The 22,265-nt window shown below is 45.9% G+C and overlaps 1 protein-coding gene across 8 annotated transcripts in view; it reads left to right on the top strand.

Moving 5' to 3' along the window:
* Positions 1-22,265, top strand: part of C10H16orf71 (chromosome 10 C16orf71 homolog) — a 154,071-nt gene that overhangs the window by 78,253 nt on the left and 53,553 nt on the right. For all 8 annotated transcript variants that reach the window (XM_030578609.1, XM_030578613.1, XM_030578606.1 and 5 more), the window contains 6 exons: positions 398-514; positions 4,123-4,267; positions 7,467-7,782; positions 10,378-10,484; positions 15,604-15,758; positions 21,416-21,563. In XM_030578609.1, coding sequence (XP_030434469.1) covers positions 398-514; positions 4,123-4,267; positions 7,467-7,782; positions 10,378-10,484; positions 15,604-15,758; positions 21,416-21,563 — 988 coding nt within the window. The remainder of the gene's footprint in view (positions 1-397; positions 515-4,122; positions 4,268-7,466; positions 7,783-10,377; positions 10,485-15,603; positions 15,759-21,415; positions 21,564-22,265) is intronic.

Genomic DNA, 22,265 nt, shown 5'->3' with positions numbered 1-22,265 from the left:
TCAGAACCCTCACTGACAGGCAAGACACAGAAGTGCTCAGCATCTTGCAGGCTTATATATAGGCCTGATCCTGCCATCCCCCATTGCTCGTAACACCCATTGAACACAGTGGGTGGTCTGCAAATGGAATTGTAGCTGGGTTGGTCCCTAATTATGTTCATTCTCCCAAGATACCAATTGTAACAGATCTGTGCGCTTGGATGGCATTTCAAGTAGTCTTTATTGCACCTAATGGGCAGATAGAACAAAAAATGCCATGATATTGGACTAATGAGTATAATCCTTTATCACTTTTTCTGATCTCTAGCCTTAGCATTAACCATGCTGTCTTTTTCAGTTCCTGACTTTGAAGGATCAAGATAATTCACAAATAAGAGCTGTCTTTTGTGCATTTCAGGCAGTGGAGAAAGCATTTGCAATGCCAACTGGGTTCTACTGGCAGACAGTAGAGACTGATGAAAAATACTTCCCTGACAGTAGTGACATTGGGGCCAGTACAGATATAGACACTGAGGTAAGCGCTCCTTTGTGACTTGCAGAATGAAGTGGGTATCTGAGGGATGATCAAAACTGGCATGAAATGTTTGAATTAATGTGATTGGTACGAATAATCAAACTTTAAACATTTCTCACACAGATCTAAATGTGTCAGCCTAGCCTTTGGTGTCATCATTTTTCCTGTGCCTGTTGCTCCGAGCCTGAAAAGATTAAACTCTGAAATGTCTGGGCTAGAGAAATTGCTGCCAGCCAGGTGCATATCTGCAGTGGCAGATGCCTTTTGAAAACCCAAACCAGCTTGACTGCAAACTGATCTGCCATAGACCTTGCCTGGCTTTTAGAACTCGTACAATAAAAAGTTGAATAAGTCTAATTCATTTGGGGAGGCTTTAAAGCTTCATCCTGAACTTGATCTAAAAATGCTGCTGTTTTGACTTTCTTCCAGCTGGATGGACAAGCTGCTTAGAATGATTTTGATTCCACATGTCTGGCTTGATCCTGCAAGGTGCTTGATGTCCACCAAAGGGCACTTAGGATCAGGGATAGACTAAACTCTCTCTAGAACAACTCTTGTGGCTGGTTCAGGAATAACCCTGTTGAGCTTCTAGAGGGAGCAGCTTTTGTGCTGGAAAGAGGTCTTCATGGTATGAGACTGTGAATAGGATGCACCTTGAAAGGGGAAAAGGACAAAATGGGATGACTCTTGAAGCTTCCCCTGCTTTACACAAAGTTGTTCAGTTAGTCACATTTCCACTCAATCTAAGGAGTAACTTACTTCCTTGCTTAGAAGGTCTTTACTAGAGGTTTTATAGGGCAGGAGGCCATAGGAAAACTCATTAGCCAGTCTGAGCAATGGGTTAATATCAGGGGAATTATAATGAAATCAGTAGGGAAAACAGAACTTTTTTGTCTAATTATCTACTTTTTTATTACTGAGGTAGATTTATAACTTCATTTATCATAATGTTGTAAGATTTGTCATGTGTTTGAGGGAACAGCATTTGGTAACACTTTATTTAAAGTGTCTGGTAACGATCAATGAAATTGGCATTCACGGGAGCAATAAAGCTCCCCCCTACAGAAGGGGGAACCATGAACAAACTCTAGGCTGGTGTAGCCATGTTATGCAGCTGCAAGCCAGACTTTTCAGTGTCCCTGAATTTCAGGAAAAACCCAGATTCTTACCTTTAAGGTATGTGCTCCTTGAAACAAGAAATTTCCCCTTATGGGAGAGTGAAATACAGAACTGGAACAAAAAAAAGGACGAGGATTCAGAATGATTTTCTTTCCTGTTCAGAAACCCAGGTGTGTATATTCAGTACAAGGCTGGGTGTTTTTCAGTATTCTTCATCTACAGATGGGCTGAATGGGATTAATCTAGAAAACAGGATTTTAAAATATAGATATATTACAGGATACCTGGTGTACCTGTTTTTGAATGCTCTTCTAGTGTTGATTTTATAATTTCTAAAAATATAGGAAGTCAGCCATCTAGTCTAATATTATTTGAAAATATTTCTTTAATACTGGAAAGGTAAACAGTGCGTTAGATAAATTTCATTCATTGCCCCCAAAGAATCTACAACCTAACTGTAACAGGGCGATGACTCACTGGTGGCGCCTCCCGCTGGTCGTCCTGGTAATTAGCTCTGTTCACTCAGGAGTGCCCTCTGCAGGCCCCAGTGTCCCTCCCAGGCCCCGGTGCCCCTTCTCTCAGGGTTCTGCCCTCTGCAATACCCTTTAATCTTGCTGGGTCTCCCCTCCTCGGGGAACCCCAACCCCTATACCCACCTCGCCTCAGTTTTGGGCTACTGCTAGTCACCATCTAGCTTCCACTCACTAGGGAAGACTGCAGTATAATTGCCACTCATCATTGTCAAGGAGGGTTTGGACCTGCTGCCTCTGCCTACCCTTGGGCTGCCCCGTTGCAACCCCAGTACCTTCTTGGCCTTTAACAAGGCCTGCAGCCTGGGGCTTTTCCAGGTCAGAGATCCCCAGCACCTCTGGCCTTTCCCCAGCCCTGCTCCACTTTAAGTACCCTGCTCAGCTCCTAGCAGCAAGGCCAGTCCCTCTCATCATCTACAGAGAGAGAATCTCTTGGCTTCTGGCCCACAGCCCTCTCATAAGGGCCAGCTGGGCCCTCATTAAACGAGCCACAGCTCTCATCAGCTACCCACTCAGCTTCCCCAGCCATTCTTAATCCCTCTTACCCTGCTGCAGCCCTCTCCAGGGCTGCTTTTACCCTTCCAGGGCCGAAGCAGGGTGATCACCCCGCTACATAATACAAAACAAAGTACAGTAGTTCAGATCACAGAAAGCATTATGTTATTAATTAGTTATTAATATATCTGATTACGTCAGTGCCGAAGGGACCTATTGTGCTAGGTGCTGGAGAAATACAGAACAAAGAGACAGTCTCTGCCCCAAAGATTTTACCATGTAAGTAAAGGTCCATCTACACTTACGGCAGCATGTAGAGTATAGACACTGCTAAGCCATAAATAGCATGGCTTAGGCAAGTAGAGTAGAAGCAAGGTCTTACCCACCTGAACCCCCAGGGTCTGTACTCTACATGGCTCTCTACATGCCTCCAACATCTACGCTGGTATTTTGAGCTGTCTAGTGTCCCACCTCTTCCTGGCTGCTGGAGCCTTTCCCCACTGCAGTGAAAGGCTCTGGCAGGGGAGAGGCAGTGGGGGCAGTGCTGCCTCCCCCCTGCCAAAGCCTTTCTCCACTGCCTCCCCCCTGCCAGAGACTTTCCTTGCTGCAGTGAAAAGCTCTGGCAGCAAGAAGAGGGTCTGGTAGGGGAAGGCAGCAGGGAAAGACTTCAGCAGCTCCTTGCTACCAGAGCCTTTCCCCATTGCCAGAGCCTTTCACTGCTGTAGGTTCCTGTACTCTGTGCTCCACCATAAGTATGTGGACATAACGTAAGGCATGGGGATCACTGAAGAGGAGAAGAAGAGAAGAGATATCACTGTACAATTGATGTGAATGTCTGGTTCTCCCTAGAGCAGTGATACTCGGACTGAAGCTCACAAGCTGCAAGTGGCTCTTTGATGTGTCTCCTGCAGCTCTTTGGAGCACATGATATTAAAACACTGTGTGATTTCATTATTGGTTAATAACTTAGATTGATTAATCAGGATGCTTTTACAATGTCATTAACCAACTGAAGTTTATAAGAATTATGTATATACCTCTACCCCGATATAATGCTGTCCTTGGGAGCCAAAAAATCTTACCGTGTTATAGTTGAAACCGCTTTATATTGAACTTGCTTTGATCCACAGAGTGCGCAGGCCCCCGCCCCCAGGAGCACTGCTTTACCGCATTATATCCAAATTTGTGTTATATTGGGTCACATTATATCGGGGTAAAGGTGTATATAAAAACCCTAAATATTTCCCATCATACTGTTTAAATATGAATGTATAGTACTATAGTAAATTAAACAGTTAATTCATAGTACTGTGGCTCTTTTGGGTCACGTTGATTGCTAATTTGCCTCCTGAAGCCCTGAGGTCTGAGTATCACTGCGCTAGAGAGAAATCTCACCATTGTTACTAAGAGCGTTTGAAGCTATTTGACCCATTCCTCCATTGCACTCTTTACCTGACTGTTCAGGTTGCTGTGACGTTGCTCTTTGAAACCCTACTCCGAACTCCTTTGGCTGTCCATCACATGTTACAGCTGATCCTCAGCTCTGGTTTGGATATCTGTGGGCTCCGCCTGCTCTATCCCCAGCACAGCATGCTGCTCGCTAGCACAGGTAAGGCCTCATCTACATACAAAAGTTTCACCCACTTAACTGTAGCGGCTCACAGATCTGCACATCCCTGATCAAAAGGAAGAGGACTTCTGAGGGGGATATGAGCATGACCACAATCAAGCCTTTCTCTTCTCCTTTGGAGTCAGATTATACCCTGTCTCCTTCTGTCTCCGGTGTTAAGTTTTGGCAAGTTTTTGCCATTTCCTCTATTTTTTACTCCCTGATACTCTTCATGTCACCACACTGCAGTTCTCTCTGGCCGTTATTTCTCTGTAGATAGCAGCCCCAAGTTTTCTCTCTGAGGCAGGAAACTGCAAAATCTGGGGCTGCTGACCTGGCCTTTCTCCAACTGCTCTGTAGGGTGACCCACCATCCAGAATGTCATGCTTTGCCAAGTGGCTTTGGCCACATCTTTTAACTTTGGAGGGCACTGAGGAGAAAATGAGGCACTAACGGTAAAGCCAAACATGGATGCCTGCAGTTAGACACTTGGGCTCAGATCCTGAAAGGTATTTAGGTGCCTAATTCTGACTGAATTCAATGGGATGTTGGGGCATAAATACTTTTGAGGATCTGGCCCTAACTCCATAGCATTAGGCACCCATGTTTGTAAATATCAGCCTTAGCTGCTCAGTGCCTCAGTTTCCCCATTAGTAAATCAGGCATAATAAAACTCAGCTCCCAGGGAGCATGCAAGTCTTAATTATATATTAAGCTCTTCAAGATCCTAGAATGGAAGCCATCACATAACTGCAAAGTTCTGGGATTGCCTCTGTACAGGCTAGCTCTCCTAGAAGTCCTGTGTGTAACATCAGATCACATACTCATACTCTGTTTCTCTTGGGCTGGGATATTGGCAGACTGAGAGGGAGAGAAACATGTGTTCTTTTCAGGTCGGTGGAAATTCAGGCTAGACCTGCTCAATCACTGAGAAAAATTCTGCAGTCTCCTTGCTGCCTTGCCACATTTGAAAACAGTGGGTCCGGACTGGCTCATAATTGTGATTGTTGTTTCAGTTGTCTCAGCAGTAGGTATGTAATATGTTGGTACAAGCGAATGGAGAGCTTTGTAAGTGAATCAGAAAGCCATAAAATCATCAATCAGTAACCGAAGATGAGCAGAGTTCTGCTTTCTGATCCGTACAGCAGATCTGCCCCCAATGCTTTGCTCTCTGCACATGTTATGGAGGTGCTTGTGTATAGAGGGAGAACATATTTCAGTTGAGATCCACAACACAGGTCTGAAAACTGAACTTTGCTTGAACCTTGAAAAAAATACAAATATATTTCTCGTTTAAAGTATTTTCAGCCACTTCCTCCTTTATTTACATGCTCTACAGTGCCTGAGGTCATAATTCCATTTCATCTGCATGAATTCAAGTAATCAGTTCCTAAATCTCATGCTTCAGGATTTGAGCCAGTTTCCTGCAAGGGTCAGGAAGGAATTTTTCCTCAAAATGTGTTCTGGGTTTGTTTTTATTTTTTTCCTTCTTCAGCAGCATCAGTGATGGCCATAGCTGGAGACAGGACACTGGACAGAGTGGCCAGTGCCCTGAGAGGGTACCGAGAATTCTCTTTCTTAGATGCCTGGCTGGTGGGTCCTGTTCACATGCTCAGGGTTAAAGTGATCCTGAATTTCAGGTTGGGAAGGAATTTTTCCCCAGGTCATATTGGCAATGACCTTGGAGTTTTTTGCCTTCCTCTGCAGCCTGGGGCACAAGTTGCTTGCTAGGTTCATCTGGGTATATCTCACCAACTCAATTCCCTGCCATTACAGGGCCATTGGAAACTGGTGCACCTCAATCCCTCCTATTCTCTGCATGTGGCACACAATAAATCCTGCATCTTGGTAGGGAGTTAGACTAGATGACCCTTGTAGTCCCTTCTAACCCTATGGTTCTGTGAGTCTAATAGTTTAGTCTCCAGAGAGCTATAATACTTTAATCTAATCCAGTTCATTGGATTCAAAACTGGGTAACTGGGTGAGATTTAGTGGCTGGTGACATGCAGGAAGTCAGACTACGTGATCTGGTGCTCCCTTCTGGCCTCACACATTGACTCTAGATGCATCTAAACCCCAGTTCTGAGGAGGTGGTATCCAGTCCCTCCTTGCCCAATGGCGGCAGTGGGTTCAGTGGAGAAGCAAAGTTGATTCCATTCCTGCCCAGGCCTAGTGATTTCCAGCCATCTGTGAGCTTGGAGAGAGATTTGCCACAGCTCTCCTGTGGGTCTTCCTCTATGGCAAGAAATAAGGGAACCCAGAGTAGGGAAAGAAAGAAGTGATGGTCACATATTTTTTTAAATGTCATTCCTTGTCATTCCTTCCCCACACAGCACAGATCCTGACCAGGGAGACTAAACAGTTTGCATGGAGTTTTGGCAAAACTTTCACGTTTCCCAGTAGGGGTCCCCTCGTCAGTTCTTCTATTGCTAAGGAAAGGAGCAGGAAACAACCTGGTCCCCTGGCCCAAATGCTTTCCCACCATCCACCCCAGCAACCCTCTCTGAGTGAAGTGTGAACTTTTGGGCTCAATGATTTTCAGTGAGAGCCACTCACTCAGCTTTGCATATCTGTGCAGAATCTCCAGTGTGTGGTCATGCAGACTTAGTAGCATTAACTACTATGATGGTTTCCATTGGGAAAATTATCAGTGACTTAAATGGAGCTGTTCCAATTTGCACTAGCTGAGGATCTGGCCCTCCGGATTTGACAGGAGCCTGCTGCTGCAGCAATGCCCCCAGCTCTGCAAACCACATGGAGCCAGCCCTAATTAGGCATGTTTGTGTGAAGGGCTCAGCAGGAGTGGGGACCAGGCCACAGAGGGACCCCATCTCCTTCTGGTGCTTCAAGGTCATTCCTCGCCTCTCTCCTCCCTCCCTGAGCTGCAGACCAGTGGGAGAACCTGAGTTTTCATGTGTTATTTACAACGCACCCAGACCCTGCCTGTGAAGGGGAAGAGATCACAGTTCTGATCTCCCAGTATAACCAGCAGTGCCAAAGCAAGAGCCTCCAGAGGTGAGCGGAGACCCAGTGAGAAACAGCTGTTAGCCTGGCAAATGTGGAAGGGGAGCTAAAGGCAGTACTGATAAACTGTCAGTCATCTAGGCTGAGTAATGAACTGAGAAGAGACCTTGAGTGGAATGAATGAGCCTGGAAAGGGTGATTCCATGCATTAGTCACATGTGTTTATCTTTCACAGACAAGCTGCCTTCTACTTATGATCCAGAGGCTGGCAAGGCTCCACCTGTGCTGGCTTTAGGCTTGAGAGGGCCGAAAGCAGGTAGTGCCTTACAAGATATCATAGGGCCCTCGGATCCACAGCTGGCCAGCATGACAGACTGCGGCTCCATCAATGCCATCTACTGCAGAAGCCAAGCCAAGCCCCTCGCATACCTGCCCCATACAGACAGCCGTGTGCACAGGGAGCTGTGCCTCTTGTTCGGAGGGAGAGCATGCTGTGATGAAGTGCTTCATGTTGGTGTCCAGAATCCTGCCTGCAAATATAACAAATCAAGGTGGCAATCCTATACTGCCCATTTCTGAGATCCTGTGACTCTAGTGGGGGTAGGATTCGGGGGCGGGGTACAGGACTTGCACCACTGAAGGAGCCCCAGGGGATTAGCTAGTTTTGTCAGTCTTCTCAGTGCAGTCCTCAACAAAGGGGCCCAGCTAGAGGCAGTGCTTGTTGGGAGCACTGGTCTATTTCTGCATTTTAAAATGTGTTACTATTAGTGTTTGCAAAACTGGTGTATTCCTTCTCTCACCATGTTGCGTTCTCTGCAACTGACAAGAGTGTATGAAAACGGAGGGGCTGAGAAGGCCTTTAGCCTTGGTGGTTAGAGTGAGGAGGTGCATGATAGTGGGACCGGGACTTATTTGAGATGATGGAAACATTGTGAGAGGAGGCCCACTGGAAACTCTACCCTGGAGAACAGGGCCACTCCAAAAGGGATTCAAACTTAGATTCAATGTACCTATCCTGATGGTGTAGCAATAGTGTGCCACGTGGCACTGGGACCACACAAGCTCAGTAGAGATCTCAGGACTCCAATTTCCTTGGCCAGTTCAGATCAGGTGTTTGCATGAGCATGAGGGTGTTCTTTAAACACCCTCTCCTGCTCAGTTTGTATATAACACTGATGTTAGTTTGCAATCTGTTACGTAGCAGAATAGAGTTGCTGAAAGGGAAGGCAATTTGGCAGAGTAGCTTGGAACAGAAAAAGGATAATGGGTCCTGCTATGCTCCCTGAGGAACCTACTCTCCGGCCCTCCACAAAATAATTGCTGCTGCTGCAGGGGGGAGGAGAAAATGTTGAGATTGCAGCCGTTGCACCCTCCCTGAGCACGCAGTGATCTCTGCAGCTTTGCTCTTGATGAGGATGGATACAGTTTCCCAACCTGAAATGTCTACTTCCCTCCCTGTCCTGCAGATTCCCTGGCAAAGTCTCAGACACAAACAGCCCGAGGTGAGGAAGCAGTTTCAGTCCTGTGTGTTTAAATGGCAGGACATGCTAGGTACATCATGACCATGAGTCAGTCCTGGGGTGGGAAGCATAGTACGTCCTCTATCTCTGCAATGGCCTCTTGAAGCTACATCCCTCTGATTGTCCCTTGGGGAGCGGGACACAGAGCAGCCACCAACAGAGCAAGCAGCTAGGATGTGAAACTCACCCATCCTTCAGCCACTTTCCTGGGTTTCTGCATACAAGGGGTGAGCTGGCTCCTTTTAATGTTACCCTGCTGAGCTACATCCGCTGAGATTCACCTGATTCCAGAAGTCCCATGTAAGCCCTGAAAGATCCCTTCTGAAGCTGTGAAAGTAGAGCTATCGCTGTGGCACCAGGATGGAGATTAGACAGCACATGGGCCTAGTGCTGCCTCTCTGCATTGAGGCAAATTGCAGCCACTCTGGGTTAATTCCCTTGCTCCTTGAGGGTTGATTTCTCCCCTAATTTTATTTGGCAGAGTTTATCTCTGCATGATCTTTAACACTGAATTGAATTAATGTTGCCTGGCTTTAAGACTTAAAAAAATTCCTTTTGACAAAGTTTGTTTTTTTTATTGGGGTCTTTTGCCCCTTTATCAATAGGGAACCCTGTTACTTTGTGAGGTTGTGAGTTCAATTCTTGAGGGGGCCGCTTAGGGATCTGGGACAAAATCAGTACTTATAAGGGGGAAGGGATAGCTCAGTGGTTTGAGGATTGGCCTGCTTAAACCCAAGGTTGTGAGTTCAATCCTTGAGGGGGCCATTTAGGGAACTGAGGTAAAAATTTGTCTGGGAATTGGTCCTGCTTTGAGCAGGGGGTTGGACTAGATGACCTTCTGATGTCCCTTCCAACCCTAATATTCTATGATTCTAAGAAACAGTGTTAAGAGTTTGGTCCAATAGGAGGGCTTAGCTGGCAAGAGAATAAACTCCATCTCCAAGCTCAGTTCCTCAGGAAAATCAACAGCTCTTACTGTCATCCTCCTGTGGATTCAAGGCATCTCAAGGGAAGGGGGTAGGCAGGCAGGCTTGCATTAGCAGTCTATGCTTAGCAGGCCTGTCTATGTGATTCCCACACTACAGTTTGCTTTTTGGTCAGTCCCTTGGCTTTTGAAACCACAGTTTGGGTTCACCCTGCTATAATTTGTTCCCTTCTGGAATGAAGGAATATTGGATGTTTCACTGCCCTTGGGCATCACTGCCAGGCCCAGTTTATAATAGCTTTCAAAGTGCATCTCCCCAGTTATAGTCTGACTAAATATTCACCAGTGAGTAGCAGGTTTGAAATATCATGGGATGGGAAGAACATTTGAAATATGGCCCAACATTTCTCAGTTCTTAATTTTTCGTGTCAAGCTGACCGCATTGCATTAGCCACTTTTAATTGAACAGCGAGAGCTGGAGAGAGAAGCTGCAATGTAGAAAAACATCCAGTCTATGTACAAACCCAAGACCCCTTAAGGTGGCCCATGCTCAGATGTCACAGACAGGGGATTGAAGTGGCAGTAAAGCAGTTTTACAAAAGCAGCCTCTATCTCTTTGGGGTTAGTGGGTAAAACTAATAAGTGCCAACATCTGGGTCTAATCTTAACAGCTTTCACTCTTTCTGTTGTTTTTTCCTTAGACCTCAGAGTCCTTCATTTAATAGAGCAAATGCTGACCAAGAGAGGGCTGATCTCCAGGACATGGCACTGTCCAGACCTCCGGCAACACTGGTCTCGACCACCAAAGGTCATTTCTAAGGAGCAAACCTTGAGGTTTCATGTGTGTTTCAGGCTCCTTCGCCATAGCAGAGGGTGTTATTGGTTATCTTACTCCTGCCCCAAATGTTCCTGTTGTCCTGCTCCCTTTACACCCCTCAATGCTGGGTCCTGGCCAGGGGGACAAGAGTCAGGAATTAGTTCGTGAAACATGTAGTGCTTCTTGCCCAATGTGACGCAACAGTAGAATGCCATGGCCTTCCCTGTCTGCTCCATGTGAGTAGCTATTAGACGCTGTTGTACGGATATTGATCTCAAGGCCGAGAGAGTTAAAGTGTTTATAAACTCTTTCACTGTCCAACATTGAACAATGATAGGAAGGTTTGGGTTATTTTAAACAGAAGCCTTGGTTTTACTTGGTTACTTGGCAAACACCCAAAAGCATTCATTCAAATTAAAAATGTATTGATTGATTAGAAAGAACAAGATATCAAAACAGGCATTTAGATTGGAACTTTGGTTGAATGATTATGCAAAACAAACTTAGTCAAAACCTTTAAATTCTTTCTCCTTCTGGAGGCAAAATATCAGTGTCTCTTATTTTCAGAACAGCCTTTCTTTGGTGAAAACGAGGGGCTTTTTACTCTCAGTCCTGATGTGTCCAGGTCATTTACTTTTCCTGTTCTTAACTAGCAGACAGACCCATTGTAGAGGAGAGACAGAATAGAAGAGATGGGTGAGATATAGCTCCTGTTGGTGTTTTTGGAACACTGGACTGCTGGTTAGTTACGAGGGGATGGTTTTGGCTGACAAGTCGACCACAACACCTGATGCTTGGATCCTGGTTTACGATGTGGTCAGTGACATCATCTGATCAGATCTTTTCTTCTTAGACAAGGCAGGCTTGGATAAATACAGCATAGTTGACTTCAGGATTTGATTAAAAGTCAGGAGAGCGAGAGATAGGATAGAAGGAAAGAAAAGGGGAGGGGAGCAGAAAATAGCACAAGGGAAGGGGAAACAATGCAGGATCTTACGTGCTTGAAAACAAAGTTCCTTGAACAGAATTATGGCCAGCCAGCCTTCCTCTCAGGAAGAAAATCCTTTAGATTAGCCAAGATGAATTGAAGTGCTGGCATTTTTGGGGATGAGTTGGGATGCAAAATGGGATGGGATATGAGAGGGAGAGCTGAACTGAACTGATCTGAACATGTCTTCTTTCAAAATCTCTTTTTAAAAAACCCAGAAAGAGGGAAAGTAGGCATCATAGTTCATCCCCCTCATTATTTTATCCACCCATTAAACCTAATATCTGTTACACCAATTTTGGTCTATTAACTTCTGGTTCCACATCTTCTATTTTTACAAACATAATTTCAACAGTCCTTGGATTATATCAACATGGACTTTTTGGTTTAGTCTAATCCAGCTTCTTTGTCTGGTTCTCTTGCACTTGTTACAACATTCAGGATTGTAAACAACTTGATCTATTTTTCATGGTTATAGTTACATCTTATGAACTTGGACATACTTTTTACATTTGAGCTCATAGGGATACACTTTGTAGGTCCAGTTGTCACAAAAGGCCTCCTAGACCATGCCTGAGGGACTCTAAAACAGGAAATCCTTTATTCTTGGGGCCTACTTAGCGAAGGAACAGTTCTATGGGGGTTAATAGTGTCCTTGAATTGCATGTCTACCTAGCTACAGACCATCTGCCTGTCCTCTTCACAGCCTGGGGTATGATCACATAGGTAGTGCAGTTAAATGGTTCAAACAACCCCACATGCATGTTCCTGGCCTTTCTAGGGCCAGGGACTAGGTGGTCAACCAGTCATCTGGAAAGATGCACAGAGAGCAGCTACTATTAACTGGCTCTGACATTGCTCCTTTCCCTTCCCAGGTTCCCTTCTCCTCCCTGCAGGTGTGGGCTCCTAGTTTCTGTATTCCCCCTAAAGAGTTGGCTGAGAACTTGCTCCAGCAGCCCTATACAGGAGTGACAGCCAGCTAGGAAGTGTGAACAGAGAGAGTCCGTCTTCCTGGGAAATTTGTGCTCAGGAGGAGAGTGTGTGAGATAGATGAGCCATTGGCCTCGTGGCCTCCTCTAGTGGGATCAGGGACAGCAAATCTTTCTGCCCTCTCCAAAGGAGGAGTGGTTTTGAGATTGTGCTACCAGAGCACTGTTGACCTACCTCTGCTCCCTGGGTCTAAGGGTAGCCCTGCAGGGAGGAACTGAGGGGTATAGAAGCCATCCAACCAGCAGTGAGAAGGCAGTAAGGACAGGGGAGGAGGAAGATGCTCTGGCATAGAAAAGAGGAAATTAATTTGCCAAAGAAAACTGGATTGGAGGGGAGAATGGAAACAGGAGCCAGAAAGATGAGAGAGGAGAGGAAAGTGAGGGAGAGAATGAGAGGAAGGAAGATAAAAGTCAAGAAAAGATGAGGCCTACCTTTTAAATGCATTCAATGTAAATATGTATGTTAATGCTAGCATCTGAGCAAGTTCCTCTGGCAGACACTCCTCTGCTCTGTACGTTCGGGGGAGGGGATGATGGCAGGTGGTGGTTGTTGCTGATGGACTGAGCCAGATTTCCTGTTTCCCTGTCTTTTTATGGCCACTGATGATTCACATGCGATGTGAGCTGCTGAGCTGCCCCCCTGCTGTGGTTCCATCTGTGGTTGTTGGGTTCAGGAAGTTCCACCCAACCTTTGAAGATCTTCTCTGGGAGGGGACAGCATGCAGGAGTATTGGCGAGAAGAGCCACTGTGCTCCCTCATTGAGCTCTCTGGAAGCCTGCCTTGGAAAAAGCTAGTCACACCCTGTCAAGGGGTTATCCTCTCCAGCACATCCCTTGTGGGCTCGGCCACTGGACTCCGCACCTTCCCTCTGGTTCTTTCAATCTACTCCTAGCCTGAGGCTGGCTCAGGAACAGTGCTTTCCCCAGGAGCTGAAATTAGAGGGAGTGTTCGAATTTATAGGGGGTTGAAGGCCGAGGGGTGAGACTGTGAGGGCAAAGGTGGGCAGCTGTAAGTTTTTATACATTTTCATTGGCAAGGTGATTCGGTGCTACCACTCGGCCCCACATTTTAACATCAGAAAATACCAATAAACCACCAGCATTTGAATTTCAGATGATTTATTGTTGTTTATAAATCATCATTTGAAATGATTAGGTTGGCTAACATCGCCCAAATGAACGCGCCAATATTGTCAGAACAAACACAGCTGTGTGAGGAAGCTCATCTTTGCTCAGACTTTTCAAACCTATTATGTTTTTTTAGGTACACGTATTTGATCATATATCTGCTTTTGAAGTGTGTAGTGATGTTTCCATTTCAATTCAGATTTCCAACCAACAACTAACTGGAATTGTTTTCCAATTAGAAATTTTTTAAAACATCTAGATCTAGTTGGAACATGACTAAATTGGCAACATTTCTGTAACTAGCTGACCACTAGGGAGAGGAGCGAGTTTGGAGTGGAGGAAAGGTAGAAAAATCCCTGCTCAGGAACATGCTCCCCCTTCGTAATTTATTACAGTTTCTACAGCGGGTGACATACTTGTTAGTTGCCCCAGGTCACCTTCTCTCGGGCCTAGCAGAGTCCTGGTCAGTTCTTTGTTCTCATTCAAAAGACACCCCAGCTCCCTTCCTGGAGCCAGGGTTGTGCTTCAAACAATCACTCACCCTCTCCTCATAGCAGAAACCCAGCCCTCCTTCTTGTAATTTAGTCAGCTATAGAGCCTTCGCGCCATTCATTCTTTTTCTTCTCTCTCCATATCCCCTTTAGATCCTTATATTGGACCTTTCAAACCCTTAAAGGACCATTCCAGGTGGTGGGGTGGGCTGACCACTAGGTATTACCACCTTTAAGGGGAAGATAACCCTGTCACACCCCCATACAGAATGGACAGTGCAGCTGCATTATAGCACCCATCAACTGCAGCTGCCAGTCACACTAACAGAGAGAGACAAGGTGGGTGAAATAATATCTTTTATTGGTGAGAGAGACAAGCTTTCAAGCTACACAGATCACTTCTTCAGGTCCAACCTATATTGAACCATAGCAGATAGGCTTGTTCATTTCAGTCCTATATTCGTTCCAAAATAGGAGTTACTTATGAAAAAGGGTACTGTTTTAACTAGACGTCGGCCAGAAGCTTATCTGGACTGCCCACGTCCCTGAAATTTGGCAGTTCAGATACAACAGGCCCAACAGTAGCTCCAAACTGGCTTTGATCCCACAAACTAACCCTTACTGAGACTTTGCAAAGTGCAAACCACCCCATTTCTTCCACCTGTCATTTCAAGCTTATTGTTTCTTTCTCTCTTGGTGTTGATTTGTTTTGGAACACTTAGATTCACAGTGTTGGTAAGGTTATTGGAAAACCAAAGGGACTCGCAATGGGATACAGAGCCTTCTGCTTCCAAGGTACTGGTGCAAATCTGGTGGACTCTAGTGGTGAACTAAAATACCAGCAGATGACTGTTCAAAGGCTAACACATGCTGGGTCTCAGCTCCTGGGGGAAAAATGTTCATGTCACAAAATCTAGACTCACAATTGCCATTTCTTGTTGCCAGTCTCAGCAGAAAAGCTAGGCAGTAACTGGGATATGAAGACACAACTACGTTCTCACCTATGATTCCTCCACAGTCAGGGCACATTAGCAAGTCGGTATAGAGAAAACCTGTCGAGAGCTGACACGTTGTATGGGGCCTCCTCCTGGCCTGTTACAGAGGCCAGGTTGTTTCATGATTACAGCAAAGGGCTAGGACGACAGAGGTCTGGGATTCTAATCTGAGGTGAACCACTGACTCACTCTAACTATGCCTCAGTAAACCCAGCTGTACAGCAAATGGAGAAGGAATTCACAGATCATCAGATAGATCTGAGCCAAACTTTCTAGAATAATTGTCTTTTGAAGAAGATCTTTGATGGTGTGAATCCTGCCCTCCTGGCTTGGCCTGTAGTGACAGGTATTTGTAGGTGTGATGGGCCAAATAAGAATTAATGTTGACTGCAGAATGTAGTGTCATCATCTGGGCTGGTCTGGAAATTGGGGCTGGCCACTTTCATGAGGCTTCCTGCAGAGATGGAACAGCTTCCACAAAAATAACCTGATACCCTTCTCATCTTTACTTTGATCCAGGGGATGTCATTTTGGTCGTGTCACCTGCTGTGCCTCCTCATGCATATGGGGATGTGATTTCAACCTGTACTCAGAGAGGCTTTACTCTGCAGGGAATCAAGCAGCTGCGACTTTCTCCCAAGCGAGCCATCATGCTTAGTATGACAACAAGTCAGGTATGGGACTGAGGGTCACTAGAATAATGCTTTCCCAGATCCTGAATGGCATATCCATTAGTGCTCCTGCTAAAACCTACAATGTAGCTGCAATGGGCTAGGCTGATTCCAACCCCAATGGTTTTGATTTTGACATGACTGTCCAACATCTTGCAGGCTGGGCTCTCAGGATATTGAAAGCACCTCAAAATATCTGTGTGGCTGGTGCAATATGATTATGTTGTGATGTTTACATGTTGTGTCATGATGCTGCCACATGGTGAGATAAGGTCAGAATATCATGATGGAAATGTTACAGTCAGCTCATTTTCATCTAAGGTGACCCAATTTTATAGGGAGAGTCCTGATATTAGGGACTGTCTTATCTAGGCTCCTTTACCCCCCACCCCCAACCCCCATCTCGATTTTTCGCACTTGCTGTCTGGTCACCCTGTTTTCATCCCAGATGACAACATTTTTAAAGACACACTCCCACAGGCCCCAGGTTAATAATGAAAGACTCATAATGAAGAAGCAGTGTTACTTTATGTGCCTGTTGCAACAGCTGGTCCCAATGTGAAATAATTGCATTGGGAATCCCAGTTTAGAACTGGGTCTACTTTTACATTAATAACAGCATCTCCTCCAAAAAGGGGACAAATATTCTAACATGTTGTCCTGGCACTATTTGAATCCCAGAGATGGTCAGCAATGCTGACTTTCTCAGCAGAGTAGTCAAATCAGCCACTGGTGAATCCACCTCTGTGAGGTGGATGAGGCTGGTAGAACAGAGACATGTGCTGTGCCATTTTATTAGTCCACACAAAGCCAAATGGGCCTCAGATTAGCTTGCACTCGGTAAGGGAAGTCATGTTTTTTATAGCGATGAGCATGCTTCACCCTTGCGTCACCCTTGGGTGAATTTTGCTTTGTGGTTTTCTCATGCTTGTTACCCTTTTGCCAGCCAGCCTGCACTCAGGCTTCCCCATCTTCTGACATCATCTTCTTTTGCTATGAGTGGCACCTCCAGTTGCTTTCAGAGCTGAGTTTCTTTTGTGCTGGAAAATCCCATTAAAGCCCCATCCTTCCTGGCAGCAGAGAATACTAATGGCCAGATTGTGCCATTGTGAAAGTCAAATATGAATTTTGCCATTGATTTCAATGGGAGCTGGATCGGGCCCTAACTGTAAAAATCACTGTAAGATGATCCTTATTCAATTAATTTTGTCATCGGGAGATACTCCTCATTTGCCATATGTGACTGCATAACTTCATAGTTCTTCTTCTGGTGCTTGTTCATGTCCATTCCAACCTGGCAGCCAGAAAACTTTTCCCTTAGCAGCAGCCATTGGGTCGGCCTGGGCACCCCCTGGAGGTGCTCAATATAGAGCCTTGCCGACCCACCACCCCCTCAGTTCCTTCTTGCCACCAGTGACAGCTAGCTGGAACAACCTGTTGTTCTTGCTTTGAAAGCACGTTTGGGCAGTGTCCACTCTTAGTGTTTATAGTTAGTTCTCAGTAGTTACTAGTGTTAGTTTAGTATTAGTAGTTAGGTCATAAGTTTCCTTTTGGGGTTCCCCCCCCCAACCAACACTCCCCAGGCACTGGGGTATGCCCCGGTCCCCAGGGTTCAAACTCTGCGAGGACCATGGAAAATTTATGCCTAAGAGCGACCTGCACTCTTCCTGTCTGTGGTGTCTCAGGGAGAGCCACCAGAAGGAGAGGAGCAGAATTTGCAAAGGGTTTTCCTCTAGGACCTTAAAAGACCAGGAGCAAAGACTCAAGATCCTTCTCATGGAGGTAGCACTCCAGCCACAATGCAACCCAGGGTTGGCAGAACCCATGCCCAGCACCTCCTCATCAGTGTGCAGTGCTCCGGCACCAACGATGCAAGAGTCGATACCAAGAAAGGACCACAAGGAGTCACAACACTGCCACAGCTCCGCCTATAGACAATCTTCTGTGAGGCACCGGTCTCAGTCCCTGGTGCCCCAGAAAAAGAAAAGGCCAGAGAGGGGTCGCTTTCCCACTTCCAAGCCCAAGGAACCTGCTTCAGGGAGACCCAAACCAGGCCATGTCATCTCGGCCCCTCTGGCTCCCAGAGTCTCGTTAACCCCTGCCCCCTCTGGGGTCCAGTTGAGTCCAAACCCTCACTGCTCTCGGGACCAACATGGCGGAGAGCTCCAGCTCCCCTCTACAGGGACCTCTCTCATGAGCAACTCCTTATACAGGAGGTGCACTCACTCCTTTCGCTACAGGCAGTGGAAGAGATTCCTCAGGAGCAAAACGGCAAGGGTTTTTATTCCTGGTATTTCCTAATACCAAAAGCCAAAGACAGGCTCAGACCTATCCTAGACCTGTGAGAACTCAATAAGTTTGTGAAGAAGCTCAAGTTCCGCATGGTCTCTTCGGCTTCCATCATACCTTCATTAGATCCAGGAGACTGATATGCCACCCTTGACTTGAAAAACGCATAATTTCACATAGCAATAACTCTGCCTCACAGAAAATACGTCAGATTTGTGGTGAGAAACAATCACTATCAGTTCATAATCCTCCCGTTCGGCCTGTCAGTCGCACCTCGAATGTTCACCAAGTGCATGGCAATCGTGGCCGTGTTCCTGCGCAAGCGACAGGTACAGGTGTTCCTATACCTCGACAACTGGCTGATCAAGGGCTGCTCCAGTTCTCAAGTGGAGGCACAAGTTGACTTCATAAGAATGATGTTTGATGAACTGGGCCTTCTTCTGAACAAGGGGAAATCAACTCTGTCCCCTGTTTAGAGGATAAAGTTTATAGGGGCAGTACTGGACTCAAAACAAGCCAGGGCATACCTACCAGAAGCAAGGTTTCGGTCCCTCAGTGACATCATATGAAGTCTCAGGCAGTTCCCTACCACTACAGCAAGGAATTTCCTGAAACTTCTGGGACACATGTATCTATGTAGTACAGTATGCCGGACTCAGACTTCGACCTCTTCAGTCGTGGCTGAGGGTGCAGTCCACATCATCCTCCAGATCATTAATGAAGATATTGAACAAAAACGGCGTCAGGACCAACCCTTGGGGCTGGCACTCCACTTGATACCGGCTGCCAACTAGACATGGAGCCATTGATCTCTACCCGTTGAGCCCGATGATCTAGCCAGCTTTTTATCCACATTATAGTCCGTTCATCCAGCCCATACTTCTTTAACTTGCCGGCAAGAATACTTTGAGAGATCATATCAAAGGCTTTGCTAAAGTCAAGAAGTAACACATCCACTGCTTTCCTCTCATCCACAGAGCCAGTTATCTCATCATAGAAGGCAATTAGGTTAGTCAGGCATGACTTGTCTTTGGTGAATCCATGCTGACTGTTCCTGGTCACCTTCCTCTGCTCTAAGTGCTTCAGAATTGATTCCTTGAGGACCTGCTCCATGATTTTTCCAGGGACTGAGGTGAGGCTGACTGGCCTATAGTTCCCCGGATCCACCTTCTTCCCTTTTTTAAAGATGGGCACTACATTAACCTTTTTCCAGTCATCCCCCCCGCCCCCGATCGCCATGAGTTTTCAAAGATAATAGCCAGTGGCTCTGCAATCACATCCACCAACTCCTTTAGCACCCTCAGATGCAGCGCATCCGGCCCCATGGACTTGTGCTCATCCAGCTTTTCTAAATAAGTGGCCTGAACCACATCTTTCTCCACAGAGGGCTGGTCACCTCCTCCCCATGCTGTGCTGACCAGTGCAGCAATCTGAGAGCTGACCTTGTTCATGAAGACAGAGACAAAAAAAGCATTGAGTACATTAGCTTTTTCCAAATCCTCTGTCACTAGGTTGCCTCCCTCATTCAGTAAGGGGCCCACACTTTCCTTGACTTTCTTCTTGTTGCTAACATGCCTGAAGAAACCCTTCTTCTTACTCTTAACATCTCTTGCTAGCTGCAACTCCAAGTGTGATTTGGCCTTCCTGATTTCACCGTGCATGCCTGAGCAATATTTTTATACTCTTCCCTGGTCATTTGTCCACTCTTCCACTTCCTTTCTTGTGTTTAAGATCAGCAAGGATTTCACTGTTAAACCAAACTGGTTGCCTGCCATATTTACTATTCTTTCTACACATTGGGATGGTTTGTTCCTGCAACCTCAATAAGGATTCTTTAAAATACAGCCAGCTCTCCTGGACTTCTTTCCCCCTCATGATATTCTCCCAGGGGATCCTGCCCATCAGTTCCCTGAGGGAGTCAAAGTCTGCTTTTCTGAAGTCCAGGGTCCATATTCTGCTGCTCTGCTTTCTTCCTTGTGTTAGGATCCTGAACTCGACCATCTCATGGTCACTGCCTCCCAGGTTCCCATCCACTTTTTCTTCCCTACTAATTCTTTCCTGTTTGTGAGCAGCAGGTCAAGAAGAGCTCTGCTCCTGGTTGGTTCCACCAGCACCTGCACCAGGAAATTGTCCCCTACACTTTCCAAAAACTGAGATGTGGTGTTCATGTCCATTCCAGTATCCATCGTACTACCCATCTGTCGGAGTAGCTGGCAAGAGGGAACTGAGAGGGTGGTGGGTGGGCAGGGCTCTATATTGAGTGTCATGAAGGTGTGGTTCCAGGGGATGCCCAGGCCAACCCAATGGATGCTGCTAGGGGAAAAGTTTTCCAGCTGCCATGCACACACACGCGCACACACCTGACTGGAATGGACATGAACAACACAGTTGAATGAGTATGCATTTCGTATTGTCAAATCTCTGTGGAAGCAGAAAAGTAAGAGAAAAAGGAGGATCTGGGGGTAGATGTCTTTAGACCATTTAAGGATTGAGCGAAAGGAAACCCTAACAACGCGAGAGTTGTAGGAGATGTTGTTCTCACCTTGCTTTTAGTTGACAAGGATGGAATGCTGACTTAAGCAGAAACCTTGAGATAAGCTAGCATCTGGAGGGAATTTTGTATAAACAAAGGATAACCGTTAGCCATTGATGTATGTAATGGGAAAGTATAAATACTTGTCTTATATTGCTTGTAGGGGGAAGATCTGCCTACGGTCAGGGGACCACCTGTCCAACCACAGTCTTCCCTTGCAATTGCTCTTAGCAGTAAGTCAGAGACAGTTTATTAACAAACGCAGAGCGAGGACTTGTTTTCTTCCACATCTCAGTCCAATGAAACTGAGATAATCATTAAAACAGGGCTTCCAATCAAACCGAGATAGACAAGAATGAGCCCAGGTCTGCACTCCTCACAACAGCCAGTGAAGTGAGTGAGACTTTTCCTTGCATAGGGAGACAGCCCTTTGTAAATCATGTGTTGCACAGGGTGGGGGAGGGGCTGAGACTGCAGAGTGGGGCACTTCCTGGTTCACCTAGAAAACTCTGCACAAGGCTCTTGTTTACCACCTGATTTTCTTCAGATCTGAAGAAGAACCATCTTCCTTCTTCATAACACTTTACCAAATAAAAAAATAACACTGTGTCCAAAATGCTTGTGAAGTAACGCTCCTAAATCCACATGGCGGCACTGAAATACAAATGGCCTGATTTGCAGAGGTGATGAGCACCAGCAGCTCCCCTTGACTTCATGGGATCTGTGGATGCTCAGCTTCCCTGCAAATCAAATCACTTTTAAATAGGTACCTAAATATGGACTTAGGAGTCTAGCTTTAGGTTCCTAGGTGTGAAAGTGTTGGCCTGTGTAATTGCAGATGGCTGTATTTTGCCCTAACAAGACTTCAAGTCCCCCTGATGGGAGACCCTCAAGAGAAGAACTTCCTGCTGAGCCACGCTTGCACTGTCTGATTTTACTGCTGAGAAAGGAGAATGCTGGCCATCATGTTCCTGCATTGGTGAAAGGTAATGCCAGTCTTTCCCAGGTCCTTCAGTGAAGAATGTTGGTATGTGGGTATGCACCACGCAGACTGGAAAGCTTCATTTAACAGCACCATGTTGCAGTCAAACTCTTTCAAAATATCCGGGCCTGACCTTAGCTTTCACTAAGTACCATGCATCACCAGGCTCGTATATGAATCAGCCACCACCATTAGATCCACATTCTGTGTAGCAGGTAATCAGGCTATGCAGTAATTTGGTCTTTAGCCTTCAGTCTTTAGACTCCTCATTGCCCAGATATCATGGTGGCCAAAAGTATCCATCTGCGACTGTGCCAGAAGACAGTTGCTCCTCCTTGTGATCTACCTATTTGTGACACCCAGGCTTGTTTATTTCAATTTACTCTATACCTAGGAATTCATATTTTAAGGACAGGAGAGACTATTAAATCATCTAGTCTGTGTAACACAGGGCAGATGATTTCACCCAGTTTTAACGCCTTATAACTGGTGTTTGAGTAAAGCATCTCTTCCAGGAAGGCATCCAATTTTTAGCTGAAGATTGCAAGAGCTGGAAAATCCACCATTTCCCTTGTCTGTCTGTTCTAATGGTTAATCACCTCACTGTTAAATATATGTACCTTGTTTCTAATTTGAATTTGTCTAACTTCCAGCCATTGGTTCTTGTTACGGCCTTCTGCTCTAAGTTTCAGAGCCCATTAGTACA

Source organism: Gopherus evgoodei, chromosome 10, assembly GCF_007399415.2.
Source record: "Gopherus evgoodei ecotype Sinaloan lineage chromosome 10, rGopEvg1_v1.p, whole genome shotgun sequence".
NCBI classification, from domain to species: domain Eukaryota; kingdom Metazoa; phylum Chordata; order Testudines; family Testudinidae; genus Gopherus; species Gopherus evgoodei.
Note: the sequence above shows the minus strand (reverse complement) of the source record. Positions and strands in the feature narration are given on the sequence as shown.